Below are 16,714 nucleotides of genomic sequence, written 5' to 3' on the forward strand. Positions count from 1 at the left end.
GAGCACGACTCTTTTCCGACATCCTGTGATCAGCCTTGGGTTCCAAGAAAGGGGAGCAGGTTTTTGCATGATGGACATTATCATTCATTTCCAGGATATCCTCTCTAGTGTTTATAGTGGTCAAGAGCAAATAAACAGCAGGCCTCCTCAAAGTTGGAGTAAATTTGGTTTAGGTCTGAGAATATGCCTTAAGGATGGTAAAATGGGACCAGTTTGCTAAGTGGTGGACAGAAAAAGGTTTTTGCTTTTTTTTTTTTTTTTTTTTTGTTTTTTTTTTAATGCTTCCATGACACAGTTACACTCGTCAACAGGATGTTCTGGTTTTTATCGGACACAAACAATTAGCATGGTACCATGTTTGAAATATTCGGCTTTAATCAGAGCAAAGACATGCAAGGAGATGTGAAGCACCAAATATGGTAGCCATTACTGATAATGTAAAATAGGATTGAAGTCAGATGAATGGGCTTTGATCTTATAACCAGCACCAATTAATGATTGCTTGAAGAGAATGAGACCCTCCCGAAGCTTCAATACAATTACAGTATCGCTGCATATGAAATGTCAGCATAGAATCACTTGCATTTTAATAGCTTTACTTCAAAAGGAAAGCTGGCAAACAATTAACAGCAGATTTTGTTAAATGTACAATGTACTTACACATCTTTTCAATAACTAGTAATTAATTTGAGCCATCATGAGACATTTGACACACAGGCTTTGCTGACGCTGTCAGTCTTTTGTGTGGCAGCATTTCTTTCTCATATCACCTTCATTTGGCAGGAATCCATCATATAAAACCCCATAATGTTGCCTTTAAAAACTACTATTAGGCTAAACACAAATGGGACTGACACGGCATGGTTGCCGTTCCAGGGAATATCTGAAAACTAGTCTTCTGGGACGTTCGGTGGAAAAATTATCAGCTAATCAGAAGGGTTTATAGATTCTGCCTCAAATCCTTCCAACAATATGGTAATTATGCAAGAAAGTCCCATAAATGTCTTATATAAGACTGCTGTCATCCCACATAACATTCAACCCTGTTTAATAGTCTACATTGAACCAGTGATGTGTTCAATATACATGTTCTTGGTAATGCAATGTAATGGCTGGTTTAAAGGCATAGTTCAATAAAAAAAAAAAAAAACAGTTCAAAGTTTCAAAAGGTCTGTAAAAATTATATTATTAAAAAAAATATTAGAATTATATCTGACAAAATTACAAATAAATACCATAAATGTGTCATAAAGATATTCCATATCAGTTGAGCACTATACTGAAGTCTTCTGGAGCTATACAATAGATTGAGTAAGGAACAGAGTGAAATTTAAATCTTCATTCACTGTTAACCTTTACCGATAGCTCTCAAATCAAATATGTCACAAGTTCATAACACAGCCGTAGACTTGGATTTAAGTGCACAAGTCTCATTCTGTACACTCATTCTTTACATGTTCGTAACGCTTCTTCTGTGCCCTTTTGGTAGCTTGACAGTCCACGGTGCACTAAAAAATAAGTTGTAGGTTCCATGGAATAAACAGGTTTGAAATGGATGAGTAAATGATACCAGAATTATCATGTTTAGGTGAACTAGTGTTGGGTCCAAGTCCACCTTGTCGAGTCGAGTCCAATTGAGTCTGAGATGGAGACATTTATTAATGTCTATTTATCTTAATTTTATGTTGTTCCTTTTTTATCTTTCACATTACATATGATGTGGATTCATCTGTACACAGAAAAATGTCCGGTCCAAAATGTCCAGTCCAAAAACAAGTACCCTAACTCTTTCGTTGTACTTACTTCTGGTAAGGGTGTCATTTATTCTGAAGCTGCAAAGAACCTTGTCCACATTTCTAGCATGAAGGAATCCATTTCCTCTCACGACGACTTGGAACGCCTCTTTAAAACAGAAAGTTCACACATCACAATGTTACAAAGTGTAACGAATTTTGAAAGACATTTTTTTTGTTTGTGTTTTTTATATTAGCCTTTTTAAAGTTTTAAACCATTACATGTTTGGTCTTTAAGCCTCTTTGGCATATTAAAGTGATGCATTATATAAGCCCACTGTATTTTTAAGTCCAAGGTGTGTGATTCTGTAAGGTATGTAATGTAAATTGGCTTTTGATCAAATGACAACTTTTTGTATTCCATTCATATCAATCCTATTATTCTGGGGAACAGTTTTCTACTGCTGAACGCCTTAGAGCTGAGACTTACTGTAAACAGTTGATCTAGTGAGAATCGCACTCACCTCCAGCACAGATACTGGAAGGTTCAGCAGCAAGGATTTCTATGCATGATTTCTTCAAGATCTGATAGGTACAAAGAGTAAAAATTCAGAAGGTGAACAACTGGGTCAGCTGACCTAGTAAAGCTAAATGACCACTCAATTCCACCTCCTTAAAGGGACAGTTCACCCAACAATTACAATTGTGTCATCATTTTCTGTCATCTTCTTTTGTGTTATACTGAACACAAACGAAGATATTTTGAAAAATGCAAACAGGTAGTCATTGACTTCCATGTGGAAATAATAAAAATCTAAATACAGTGGAAGTCAATGGGGATCAGAAAGTGTTTGCTTACCAACATTCTTCAAAATATCTTTCTTTATGTTCAATAGAAGAACATACATGTATAGAACAACTTGAAAGTGAGTAAAACATGGCAGAAGTTTTATTTTGGGGTGAGCAACCCTTTTAAATTCATCAAACAAATTGAAATAGCAAATGGAGAAGAATTTCCATTGACATTATTATTATTTTTTTTCTTTGCAGAACAAGTAACAGTACCAAGTCTCCTGCTTGTGCCTCAACAGGACAATCCTCATGTGGCGTTTTTGTTTTGAACAGCACATCTGTTTTCTCTGTCTCTTTCCTCTCATAATGGAAACAGCCGTCATTGGCCATACCAGCACCTATGTGTGGCAAGCTTGTTTTGATCTACATGTCTACTGCCTTGCTCTGTCATCTGTGGAAGTATGCTTTCAGAACCCAAGGTCCCTGCTGATTTACAACACTCTTCTCCTGAGCTTCGGCCAAGAGTTTTCAGCATGCTGCTAATTGACAGCAGATGGAGGCCAGCTGCACTGACCCTGGTCTCAGCTCATGAAACAGTCAACCTCTGCATGGGCGAGACAAGTCTTTACCCAGATATCTCCTATATTCTTCCAGCTCTGCTTTGGAGCTTAAAAAAATATAAATTATTAGCTTCCAATGCAAAAAGAAAGGACTTGTCGAACAGGCTTTGATGGTGTTTGGACAGACTCCAGCGGACCGTGGGATCAAAGCGATCCAGGAAGGGCATGGGAGGTCTCTCTGATGCTGGAGACAATCCAGCATCTTCAGACGGGACTGAATGAATATTCTTATTTGTTGTTCTTCACTTCTGTGTTTTTCTTAAATTCTTCTGTTGTTTTTTTTTCATTAAAAGGCTGTTTCTTAGAGTCATTTTTACAAAAAAGAGGTCAAGCTTTGTCTGGTTGGCGTGGCTGTGTTTGCCCCTGCTGGTAGATACTGTCTGAAAAGCATCTTTTTCCACTTATGGTCATGCAAATTATTGGCCGATGGATACTGATTTTGTGGTGGTCGCTGTCTTAGACAGCAGGGTGGTCAATGGCCAATATAAAGCTGATATTTATGATATCACTCTCTTTAATTTAAAGATTACATAACAATTGCTGAAATTAACAAAATATTTACTAAATTAGAAATAAATCACTTGCAAATTAATTATATGAAAAAAAAAATAAAAAAATAAACTTGGAATAAACCAGCAGTGCACTAATCTGGTAAATCCTTGTGAACAGGGAACAATTAGTTAAATTAATTAATTAATTAATCCAGTAAAAAGAAAGCAATGCACAGAGAGAGCATGGATGGAGGATGACACTTTCTCAGTAAAACAAACAAACAAACAAACAAAAAATAAATAAGCTAATTTAAATTAAAATGCTTAAAATTACTTTATTTAAAATATTAAATCAAATCAATGTGGTACCAAAATTACAATCCGCAGTGATTCGTTAGTAGTGAACTACTTTCAAATTGAATTGATTAAAAAAAAAACATAGTTAAATGAATGGAAACAATCATAATGTTATTTGTTTTATATTGTGACACTATGACATAAGAGACATGTTTTACCGCTTTATTTATAGCAATGATTTTATTTATAATAGAGTTTTAACTGGTTAGCATGTTTTCTTAAGTCCATTTTATTATTCATAAGATTTTAGTGAGTATATGTCTTTAAAAATTGGATTGTGAAGTTTCCTTTCTGTGGACTTCCCTTTCATTTTGGATTGTATATACAATGGTGGGCTCACTTTGGGACTTTTTCAGCACTCTAGGATTCTTGGACTGTTTTTAGGGGATGGTGCAGAGAACTCTGTTTTTACAGACTGAGTTTTCCTGGTTTATTGTGTTGTTTTAAAGTCCTGTAAACTTTGTAAATACACCGTTTTTAAACATATTTCTGTTTTATGTCATTCTTTTTTATGTATATAAACCTCTCACACAGTTAAATCGGACCCCATTTTAAACTTTATAACCCAGCCTGTAAGCCTGTTCATTAGAATATAATGATAAAAATGATTTTTCTCACAACAATATTTTTCATATAGAATGTAAATTATCGCAAAACAAAGCAAAAACACTTACCGAACCAATGACACCTTGAAGAGCTTCAAAGCCGTCATTTACTGGGAAGACATGGTCTTTGCTGTCAGCAATCTTGGCCAGCTAGAAAAAAACAATAAAAAGTATTACAAGTTACAAGTACCCACTGAATCCACTCTAAGCGTAATTTCTATAAACCATGTAACAGTCTGGCATAGTGCCACAATCTAGTTTTAAAAACACAACATGCACACACACCTGAGTCTCATTGAAATCCTTCACTCCTACACAGTACACAGAGGCACCCAGGCTGCGAGACCGATCGGCCTGAGGGAAACACAGAGCAGAAACACTCCAGACACATGTAAACTATTAGCCATGAACTGCTTCATCCACAGAGCATGCTTTTGGTTCTAGGTGGCAAAGCTGAACATCTATGAAGAGGATGCTGGGTAATTCTGATCATTAGATGCTAAATAATGTCTTTGTTGGTTGAAGCTAAAAGTAAAAATGGGTCAAAACATGGGGATAAATACACTTATTATTTCAGCAATATAAAAAATACATGTTCATGAGTTATACTATTTATAATAGCTCTTAAGATTTGCTGTTCTCTATTATTCATATGTTTAACCAAAGATATGGTACTTATCGGTTTACACTGTTGTAATAATGTTAGTATCTGTGTTACAAGATGATGAAGAAAAGAGAAATGTGTGATCTAATTCCCAGGGCCACCGATGACCCTGTCTTCAACTCATGAACACCAAAGCAAAACACCAAGAAAAACACCAAACAGTGAACATTGTTGCTCTCGTTGATGATACCCCTTGTGAGAAGGAAATACACCAAACTGTACTGAATACACACTTGTAATGTACTTCAAATCATTAAAAAAAGCTTGCAGATAATAAAATGCCACTTAAGTGCACTTAAAGAGTGCATTTCCATGACTTTCATAACACAAGTACACTTTTAAAAATCGCACTTTGTAATCATGTCAAATTAAAAGTGTACAATTTATGTTTTAGTACTTGATTAATACACATGCAAAGTAATTTATTATAATTTTAACTATATAACATATTTGTAATGTACTAAATTGCCATTTCATCATTACAAATGTGTAATTACAAATATATTTAAGTACAAAGTTACAACAGAAATTACAATAAAGCATATTTTAGTTTACCATAAACTCTTGTCAGTACATTCAGCAAACTTTTTAACATTATTTTAAAGACAATAGATGTTATTATGGAATTTTATATAAAGATGTACTGATGTCCTACTTAAGAGGGTTATAGTGTTTTTAGTGCTAATTGCAACTGATACAATTTTTTTAAAACATGAAATCAAGTGTTGAAAAACATTACATTCAGTTTGTATTTAAGTATATTCTTTTAAAGTATTATTTCCATAATAAACTCCTCTTAAAACTTTTACTCTTAAACTTTTAAACTTTAAACTTTTTTTTCATAATGGACTGTCAAGCCCTCCACTCTTTTTCTTTCTCTTCTTCTGTCTTTCATCATTCTCACCTCTCTCTCAGCATAATAGAAGAGATCTTCGTGCAGTTCTCCATCTGTGAGGGCGATGATCACACTGGCTGTGCGATATCCTTCACAGAGAATCAAAGATTTATCATGATTGCAACTTAATGCCAGATTTTAAGCTACACATTTTTAACTGTTGAAACATTGAAACTAGCTAGTGGTACAAAGTAATTTTGATTTCTTATTGGACAATATAAGGTAAATAAACAGTAAATATGCTGATTGGAAACAGCTTAAACCAGTTAAACTGGTTCAGGTGGTCACCAGGTTAAATAACTAATTAAGATAATATTTTTGCTTATTACCATTATAAGGGGTTTCATTGAATTTTTTATTTTATTTTTCCATTCTGTGGAAGTCAGCGGCTATGGGCAACTGTTTGGTTAACAACATTCTTCAAAATATCTTCTTTTGTGTTTAACAGAGGAAAGAAATTTGGATGGGTTTGATACAACATGATGGTGAGTAAATGACAGCAATTTTCATTTTTGGGTGAACTATCCCTTTAAGATAGTCTATCTGCAATTATGTAAGTAATCTAAAGCAATTTAAGACCACCTTGAAGATTACTTAAACTAATCTAAACTGTTTCTTGTTTCAGCAAGATAGTGTTTGAAATGGACCTACCCTCAGAGTTACCATAGTAAATCTGTTCACTGGCCTAGTAGTAGAAAAAAAAAGACATTAGAAATATTGTTATATCATGCAGATCAAACAACATTCACAATAACTGGATATTTCACTGACAGATGAGGAATAAATGTACCTATCTGTGAAAGATAATTTAAAAACTTAACAGTTTTATGTTTTTAGGCCCATTTGTCAGAGTACTGGCCAAACATAACCTTCGTGAAGGATATTTCACATCATTTTTCACTGCTGGCCTGGCGATACAGATGCCAAGATGGTTCTTATTGGCCCACTCACCCGCTGAATGCCTTCATGCATAAACGTGTCTCCACCTGGTCGAACTTTATGGAGTTCCTCCAAACCTTTCCGAATTTGGTCCCTGCCCACAACGAAACAGAGAGTAAGGGTCATATAAAGCATATATTTTTTGGCCAATACTATAGTCAACCCCCTTCCAGATTGCAAAAGTGGATACAATGCGTTTGTGCTAATGACATGAGTTAAATCAGAAATTAACAAAGATCATTTTAATTCACTCACCTGTCTTCTGTAAGCCACATCAAAATATTGCCCTGATCAGAGAATACAATGAAGGACATCCGCAACTGAGGGCTAGATGTAATAAAAAACGTATATTAGATCACTTTGAAATAACTTAAATGGCATATTATAATTTTAAAAGCATATTTTAATTGTACAGAAGTCTTTCAATGTGATCCCACACATTCCTACCCCTACTTCACAAAAAAAAAAAAAATACTGAACTTTTATTAAGCAAAATAAAGAGAGATGCAACTAGTGATGCAATATTTTAGTTGAACATGTTTTGAAGGATTTTGACATTACTTTTCATCCACATACAGTAGAAAAAGGTATGCACACTCACAGAGATTTGTGAGAATCTGTATTTGCCTACCTTATGAACTTATGGGCCAGATGTTCCACAAAGTTATATATTTCATTCCAGTGATGCTGCACACTTCCTGATCTGGAGGGAGAAACAGATATATTGGACACTTATAGCTGAACATCAAGGGGGCGATAAAGATTCACAAGCTGAGAGGAATAGCTGAAGTTTGAGATTTACAGCTGAGTGAATATGTCTTTTTTTTTCAGTTCAGAAACTACATTGACATATTTTTATTGTCTTTAGAGGAAAATCATTAAAAAATCCAGCACCCTCCCAGAACAGCTGTCTGTCTGAATGAATGTGATGCCAGCTGTCAATATGCCATTGACTTTTTATTGAAGCTTAAATGCTTGTCCTTAAAGGCTAAATGATTTCAAATGATCTAATACATTTTGACTTAAAAAAAACAACAAAAAATATATTTTACATATAGCATTTCAATTCTATGTGTTATGCAAGACTATCTTTCTGGATCTTGAGTGTCTAGAGGTGTCAATCCCATTGAGCCTGCCGTAAAGCCTAGCAGTTTCACTGGTAGGGATGCTGTTCCCCAAGTCCTGACTTGGGGAAACAGTTACCTAGGCACTTATCACTCAGCATGGCGCAATGGTATACCGTTCCCAAAGCGCTCTCTAGAGGATGCAGTGTGGAGTTCCCTTTCGAAAGGGAACATCTCAGGTTATGCATGTAACCATGGTTCCCTGAGAATAAGGAACGAGACGTTGCATCCTCTAGAGAGCGATTTGTACCAGTAATGGGTTTTTGGTTAAATGCCTGAAATATGGTCTTCCGAAACTTCATCACATTGAACAAGTAAACTTATACTGACTAGTTTGCTTTCACAACTCATTGTGTTAATCACAATCTTGTGAAATATTCAACTCAAACATTTACTGCAATACTTCAAAAGCCAATATAAAAATCCCAGTCACAATTTAGTTTGGGGACCAATTCTCACTATTAACTAACTTGCCTCGATAAATTCCTAAATAATAAGGCAGTTGTTAAGTTTTGGTACGGGCTTCGATTAAGGGATCTATAATATAGTCATGAAGAAAAAGATATTGATATGTGCTTTATAAGTACTAATAAACACCCATATGCTAGTAATTTGCATGTTGATAAGCAAATAGTTACTGAAATCTGAAAATATGGCTTTGAGATAAGGGTAAAATAATAATAATAAAAGGCATTTGAAAAGTAACAAAAATAAGTGATGATGGGCCAGTCAATAAAATAATTCATGAGCCACTTTTCTATAACAACAACAGAATAAAAGAAAAATCTTTTAGTTTGAATAAAAGTCTCCCACTGGGACATACAAATTCCTGTAGTTTAAGAAACACACTAATTCCTGTAGTTGAAGATTGTCCAAATACCCTTTGGGGCCACTAGCTAAAACAATAAAAGGTTCTGCACCACATCATTATATGTTTAGAATTATTCATTGCAATGAAATCATGTGAGATAATGTGACAAAAGTATCTGAATTGTTTAGGCACTGCCTGAGTCATCATTTTATCCTATGCATGTTTTTCTCCCTCTCTCACTGTTTTTCCATTGCTAGTGAGATCCAGGGCTCTAAAGCAGCCAAAGCAGACAGGGTTTGGAACATCTGGAGCTGATGGTGTAATGGTTTAACAAGAGGCAACTGGTATGTGTGTGTGAGTGTGTAAAAGCAAAGGATTTAGCTAAAACTCTTAATGAACTAGCCTTCTACAACTGCCCAAGATTGCCAATTCATTGTCACTGAAATTGTACTGGATTGTCACTTTATTCAGTTCCTCCTTGACCTAAATGTTTAGATAATTATTGGGACTCGATGAGAGCACAAAACCCACCCTCAACCACATCTCTCAGTTCTTATTTCAGATCCAGAAGAGTTCAACGAGTACATTTCACTTAAGGCTTGACTCAAAACAATAGCAGTTGGTCTAGCAGCCATTAGGCAAGTTGCTTTACATGTTATATTCAATCTTTGCTCAGGAATAGTGTGGTGTTCAGAGCCAGATGACTGATAAAACCATAATAAAATGATGAAGGTTTCTTGTCTAAACTGTAATAGGAGTATTGAAGTCCTGTTAAGCAAGGTATAATGTATTATCATAAATATCAGTCAGTCACAAGAATCATAACAATGTTTTATAAAGCATAACTGTCATAAACAAATTTTACTCTAAAATGTTCTAATGTTTTAAAAAATGTTATTAATAACTAATATACTGTAACTTCTTAACTATACTGAAGAAAATTATAAACACAACACTTTTTTTTGCACCCGTTTTCATGAGCTGAACTCAGAGATCTAAGACTTTTTCTATGTACACAAAGGCATATTTCTCTCAAATATTGTTCACAAATCTCTAAAATGTGCAGTTTTACTGTATTGGGGGGTCCGGGGTGTCCGAAAACCAGTCAGTATCTGGTGTGACCACTACTTGCCTTACACAGTGCAACACATCTCCTTTGCATAGAGTTGATCAGGTTGTTTATTGTGGCCTGTTGAATGTTGGTCCACTCCTCTCCAATGGCTGTGTGAAGTTGCTGGATATTAGCAGGAACTGAAACACTCTGTCATATACACCGATCCAGAACATCCCAAACATGCTCAATGAGTGACATGTCTGGTGAGCATGCTGGCCATGCAAGAACTGGGATGTTTTTAGCTTCCAGCAATTGTGTATAGATCCTTGCAACATTGGGCCATGCATAATCATGCTGCAACATGGTCGGTGATGGTCGTGGATGAATGGCACAACAATGGGCCTCAGGATCTCATCACAGTATCTCTGTGCTTTCAAAATGCCACCTATAAAATGCATCTGTGTTCTTTGTACATAACATACCCCTGCTCAATACCATAACCCCACCGCCACCATGGGCCACTCGTTCCACAATGTTGACATCAGCAAACCGCTCACCCACATGACACCATACACGCTGTCTGCCATCTGCCTTGTACAGTGAAAACCGGGATTCATCTGTGAAGAGAACACCTTTTCAGTGTGCCAGACACCATAGAATGTGAGCATTTGCCCACTCTAGTTGGCTATGATGATGAACTGCAGTTAGGTTGAGACCCCGATGAGGATGACGAGCATGCACATGATCTTCACAGAGACAGATTCTGAGAGTTTGTGCAGAAATTCTTTGGTTATGCAAACCGATTGTTGCAGCAGCTGTCTGGGTGGCAGCATGCCAACTGCAAGCTCCCTCAAAACTTGTGACATCTGTGGCATTGTGCTTTATGATAAAACTGCACATTTTAGAGTGGCCTTTTATTGTGGCCAGCCTAAGGCACACCTGTCATGCTAATCATGCTGTCTAATTAGCATCTTGATGAGGTGGATGGATTATCTCGGCAAAAGGAGAATTGCTCACTAACACAGATTTAGACAGACAAGGTGTTGGAAACATTCCTCAGAGATTTTTTGATGGGGATAAAGACAGAGAAATGGGATAGGATCGGACAGTTTTAGCAATGTGGTCTGAGAAAGTCAGCTGATCATCAATCATAACTCCAAGGCTTCTAGCTGTTAGTTATGGTTAATGTGCCTAACCTGATGGTGAAATTGTGATGAAACGATGGGTTTGCTGGAATCACAAGGAGTTCTGTCTTGGCAAGGTTGAGTTGAAGGTGATGGTCCATCATCCAGGAAGAAATGTCTGTTAGACAAGCTGAGATGTGAATAGCTACCGTCGGATCATCAGGATGGAATGAGAGGTAGAGTTGAGTGTCATCAGCATAGCAGTGGTATGAAAAGCCATGTTTCTGAATGACAGAACCTAATGATGCCATGTAGACAGAGAAAAGAAGTGGTCCAAGAACTGAGCCCTGAAAAATTTGTGACAATGTTCAAATAGATTGATCACAGAACGTGATTGACCAACCAGAAGCAGATGTATTCCAGAACTATTTCAGAGACAACAACAGGCCTTCCTGGTCATTAGAGTTGAGTGATATTATTAGTTTCATAACACATGTCTTCATTCCCACCACTGTTTCTCAACTGTTCTCTTGTTGCTCTGTCTGCAAAAACACTTGAGCTGAATAAATGGAGGAGAACGGTAAATGGCCTTCACAGACCCTGCTGAGAACATGAGCCAAACCATCAAGCCCACAGCAATAAAGGTGGAGCCACATAAATGGCCCATAGATATAGCAACCAAACAATGACTTTGCCTAAACTCATATCCAAGTGATTGCTGATTGATTTGTTTTGATAAATCAAACTATGTTAAACACAACCAGTACTTGATAGTGGCGATTGTGCCATGATTGCTAGAATGCTCCTGTTTTACATATTAAATTAATTCTGTAACATCTCTTGTCAGCTGAAACTTTTTAATAAACTGTTACACTGCATGACGGATTATGACCAGTTGTGTTTTGTATCTGCTGTAGCATTTAAAATACATGAAACTGGCCTCCCCAACTCTGGCTGGTTTCTCACAAGGTTTTTTTTTCTTCTCAGTTTTGGTCACCGATAGAGTTTGGGTTCCTTGCCACTGTTACCTTTTGGCATTCTTAGTTAGTGACATTTACTATTTGCAATAATAATTACTTAAATGCACTGAAATTATTGGATGAGAAGTGAAGTGAGCTGGACCGATGACATCACTGTTTTCCCCAGAGCTGCTTTATACAGTAGATTAATTAAACCCATTCCATTATTGATTGACTTTACACACATATTGAACTGAACTGAATCAACAAATGAACTGAACTCAACTTTATAGTGACTGTTTACTATTGGCTTTATAAAGCAGCTTTACAGCAAAATTGATATATGTTTGTATTACTGAATCATAATTTTCTTGTTTACAGCTGTAAACCTGTTTTGAAATCTGTATTGGATAAAGCTCTATATAAATAAAGGTGACTTGACTTGACGATTTGGCAATGACCGATTTGACTGCATTTGGCTGTTTTTGTCTTTGCTCTTTTGCTTCAATAGTACAAAAAGGGGTTTCAAAGTTTCATAATATAAAAAGAGGAGTTTTTATTATTTATTGTAAATAAAAAAGAAAAGCTACAATGCTAAATTAATTACGAGTAATTATTCAGCATCGCATTATTTCAGTCAGGCCATGTTAATCACGCCTGCATCAGCCAACAGTCAGCTGTTCCTCACGTGTACCAATCCAGTCTTGACACCTACAGTATCACATGCAGTCTATTTAAATTCCCATTCTTTAGCGTCTCTTCCATCGCATTGCTGCTTGCAATTAACTACCTCCTCCAACCCCAACTCCACCAACTAATCCGATCTAACTTTGTTCTTTCTTTACAGTCTCTTCATTGGAAGCAGATTTAGTTTACAACTCATGAATTGACTCGTGAATTGATATTATGTATGCATATATTGGTTCTGTTCTGTACCCCAGGGGGGTTTGTCTTGCTGCTCTCTCCACTCTGTCCAAGCATGGCTGCATGGACCGGCATGTGAATACAGTGAATGCATGTGAATACTGTATTTGCCCAGAACATAACCATACCGCCAACACTAACTGTATTCAATATAATTGTCATAAATATGCTTGATATACTAAATATAGTATATATATAGTATGGTACTGAGCAAAAGTCTTAGGCTACTAGTATTTTCAGCAACATATTATTTAAGTCAGTTATTTCTATCTTTGTGTCAGTAGTAAATATCAGTTTAAATTTCCAAACATTATTTTTATGTGAGATTCTTGTCTGCACAAGGAGTCTGACAGCAGCCAGTGCTCCACACAGAGATCTGATCTCATCATCACCAGTCTGTCTGGAATAACATGAAGAAACAGAACAAACTGAGACAGACTCAATCCAGAAGAACTGTGGCAATGTATCCAAGACACTTCAAGAAACCTGCAAAGCTACCTTGCGCAAGTGCACCTAGGACAAAAGCTTTTTACGCATAGTGTGGTCACACCAAATGTTGATTTAATTGAGTTAAGTTAATAGAAGTTAACTAATAAATCCTTTTTATGGCATTATGTTTGATGGCATCCTCACTTTTTACAGTATTTTTACACAATTGCCTAAAACTTTACACAGTACTATAGCTTTGCAGGTTTCTTGAAGTGTCTGGGAGACATTGGCACAGTTCTTCTGGACTGAGTCTGTCTCAGTTTGTTCTGTTTCTTCATGTTATTCCAGACAGACTGGTGATGATGAGATCAGATATCTGTGTGGAGCTCTGGCTGCTGTCAGACTCCTTGTGCAAACAAAAATCTCACTGGATTATTACAATTAATGACAAAAAATAATGTTTGGAAATGTAAACTGATATTTACTAATGACACACAGCAAAAGATAGAAATAACTAACTTAAAACCATTTTTTTTGTTGTTGTTGTTGTTGTTGTTGTTGTTGTTGTTGTTGGTTAAAATACTTGTGGCCTGAGACTTTTGCTACTCTATGTATATGTGTATGAGTGATTAGAAGGTGAAAGTAGGCTAACAAATACTAAGAAATCCTTACATTAGCTTTTTAGCCTTTTACTCAAATTATTATACTGATTAATTTAGAATTACTAATTACTGATTTTTATAACAATAATGATTAAATTTAATATTCAACTTGTTCTATTAAGTTGTACAAGTGCAAAATGGGAACCTTTCACGATCATTCCCAGACATTTGGACTACAGCTGTTTGCTTTGTTAGCATGTTCTGCCATCAGAGATTTCATTAACTCTATTCTCCCACAGCATTTCTAGAATTAATTTTGTGTATCTAGTAGAACCATAATACTTGACTTCACAAGTCTTGAAGCTGATGAAAGGAGTTCCTCTGAAAGCACATAATCTTTTATTATTTTAAGTGTCATCATGCTGTTGCCCAGCCACTAGGTGCTGATCATACTGAACACTATATGAATATTATATTATAAATCTTCTTTGCACTAATATACAATAACAATCAACATTGTCATATTCAGGAAAATGTTCTTACTGGGAAAAAAAAAAATTAAATAAAAACAGATGAACGAAATAGAAAAGAACCTGATCTGACAGACTTTGATTTGTAATATCCAAGGCAGTGGAGTAACGGGGAAATGAGTTGACATATAGCTGTATGTCACTGTATAACAGTATGAATCTTTCCAACAATAACACCACATTCACAGCTGAGCTGACAGGCTGCCTGTGAGGAATGATTTACATGTATTAGGAAACACAGCTGTGTTTGTCATACTTAAAACACGTTCGTTGAACATGGGCATAACACTGTGGGGAAAAGTTGCCAAGTAGCACTAAAGTTTAGACTATACAGAAATACTTGGAAACTATGACCCACATCCAATCTATTGTATGTCCATGTGTGTGAGTTGTATTGTATAAAGCTAGCATCACACCAGTAAACATCACAGTATTATGATTGAGTTTAGAACCGTATGTAATTGATTTTCTGTGTGCTTTTATAAGGCTTTCGCAACACTGCATGCAAAACTAGGTCAAGGTAGCTTGTGAGTTGCCAAGCAAACTATCAAACAAAACTTAAACAACCTTAATTTGTAGTCAAAATGCACTGAAATCATTTCTAAATTATAAAAAGTGATTACTGGAGTATATTTTAAGAAAGCAGTAAAACATCAATCTCTTCCCGACTTCAGATTGCTTTTTATTTGTTTTTATTTCTGATTTTTTCACTTTTCTATTAAACTGCTAATATGATTCTATTACGGCAAATGGGCTCTTAACCCAGCTGTTTAATCTATCATTATCTTGCAGTCTTTTTGGATCAGTGCTGCATGTTTGTAAACTGCCCTACTTTCATCCAGCCAGTTTGTACGCATTGACCCCTAACATGCAATTTTCCCACCTCAAGCGTTATTGTTGTTGGATGACATATATGTTACAGAGGAAAACATCTTTAATGTTATTTGTTCTCTTTTTCTCTTTCCAATTAACCTACATGGAATTTATTTAAAAAAGATAGCATATGAACTCTTCTCAAGAAAAATACTACACTTAAGGTAAAACTATATAAAATAGAAAAAAAAATGTAATTGGATATTTTATGGTTTTCAATCGTTAGAGGATCATGTAAGTTAATGTGATGATCTACACCTTTAGTTACCCTGATAGAAAACCTATGTAAACTTGTGGAGAGCTGACTTGGATAAAAAGTAATTAAGCAGAAAAGTTTGCTGCAGATGCCACTTTGATATGTTGAATCTAATGTAATGGTATTCATGGCATAGGAATTAATTTTAAAATGATCTTTAAAGTATTAAAATATGACTCTTCAGGGCAGTGTCTATCAAAAAATTGGATAAAACATTAATACATGAAAAGCATCACTTAACTTAGCCTTCCTCACTCTAACAAAACCTTGCCCCAAAAACATCAGTCATAGTGAGTCTTGTATGGTCTACAGATGCCAACACAGCATTTACAGTATCATCATACATATAACCATGTACTGATAAGAAAAAGTGGTAAATCACAGGATAACTTACTTGTCTAGTACAAAGTACAGGTCAAAACCCCCATAGCAGGAGGAAGCTGCTGTCTCTCTTTTAGGCATTAGTCCTGTATTCCCATTTGCAGTGTCCACCAATTTGACACAGAGCAGAAATGCTATCCTCCAAAGTCTGCACATGTTGTAAAGCACTGTTTGAGTCAAGCAAAAGTCAGGACTACAGGAAAAATACAAAAGCAACCATGAGAGAAAAGTAAGGTTCCACGGGGTCCTTGACAGTCGGTAATGCGTGCAGCTGTTCTGTGGAGTTAATTTTGAGAAACCAAATTGAGTTTTCTGAGTGAATGCTTTACAGCAGGAAAGAAATGAAAACGTCTCTAAGAAAGATTCTTGGTTATAAAGAAGAAATGTGTACATGCACCCTAAAGTCTGACACACTTCTGCTCGCTGCCCCAGTTACTGTTAGATTGATGGAGTGTGGGAGGGAGTGTGGTTGATTGTGTGTGTGTGTGTCTTTTCCAATCATTGTCTTTCTCAGCCCCTTGACTCCAAAACAACTTTCCATCCTCTTTTTT

At 35.9% G+C, this 16,714-nt stretch overlaps 1 protein-coding gene across 1 annotated transcript in view; it reads right to left on the bottom strand.

The window, feature by feature from the left end:
- The window catches only part of antxr1a (ANTXR cell adhesion molecule 1a), an 85,114-nt gene extending 68,643 nt beyond the window's left edge, over nucleotides 1–16,471 (bottom strand). The window contains exons 1-10 of the mRNA XM_059523815.1: nucleotides 16,177–16,471; nucleotides 7,728–7,799; nucleotides 7,352–7,423; nucleotides 7,109–7,190; nucleotides 6,809–6,842; nucleotides 6,167–6,246; nucleotides 4,884–4,952; nucleotides 4,668–4,748; nucleotides 2,258–2,318; nucleotides 1,804–1,902 (exon numbers count right to left, since the gene is read on the bottom strand). Of these exons, the coding sequence (XP_059379798.1) occupies nucleotides 1,804–1,902; nucleotides 2,258–2,318; nucleotides 4,668–4,748; nucleotides 4,884–4,952; nucleotides 6,167–6,246; nucleotides 6,809–6,842; nucleotides 7,109–7,190; nucleotides 7,352–7,423; nucleotides 7,728–7,799; nucleotides 16,177–16,319 (793 nt within the window). The 5' untranslated portion in view covers nucleotides 16,320–16,471. The remainder of the gene's footprint in view (nucleotides 1–1,803; nucleotides 1,903–2,257; nucleotides 2,319–4,667; nucleotides 4,749–4,883; nucleotides 4,953–6,166; nucleotides 6,247–6,808; nucleotides 6,843–7,108; nucleotides 7,191–7,351; nucleotides 7,424–7,727; nucleotides 7,800–16,176) is intronic.
- Between the last annotated feature and the right edge of the window lie 243 nt (nucleotides 16,472–16,714).

The sequence above is a fragment of the Carassius carassius genome, chromosome 34 (assembly GCF_963082965.1).
Source record: "Carassius carassius chromosome 34, fCarCar2.1, whole genome shotgun sequence".
Lineage (NCBI taxonomy): Eukaryota > Metazoa > Chordata > Actinopteri > Cypriniformes > Cyprinidae > Carassius > Carassius carassius.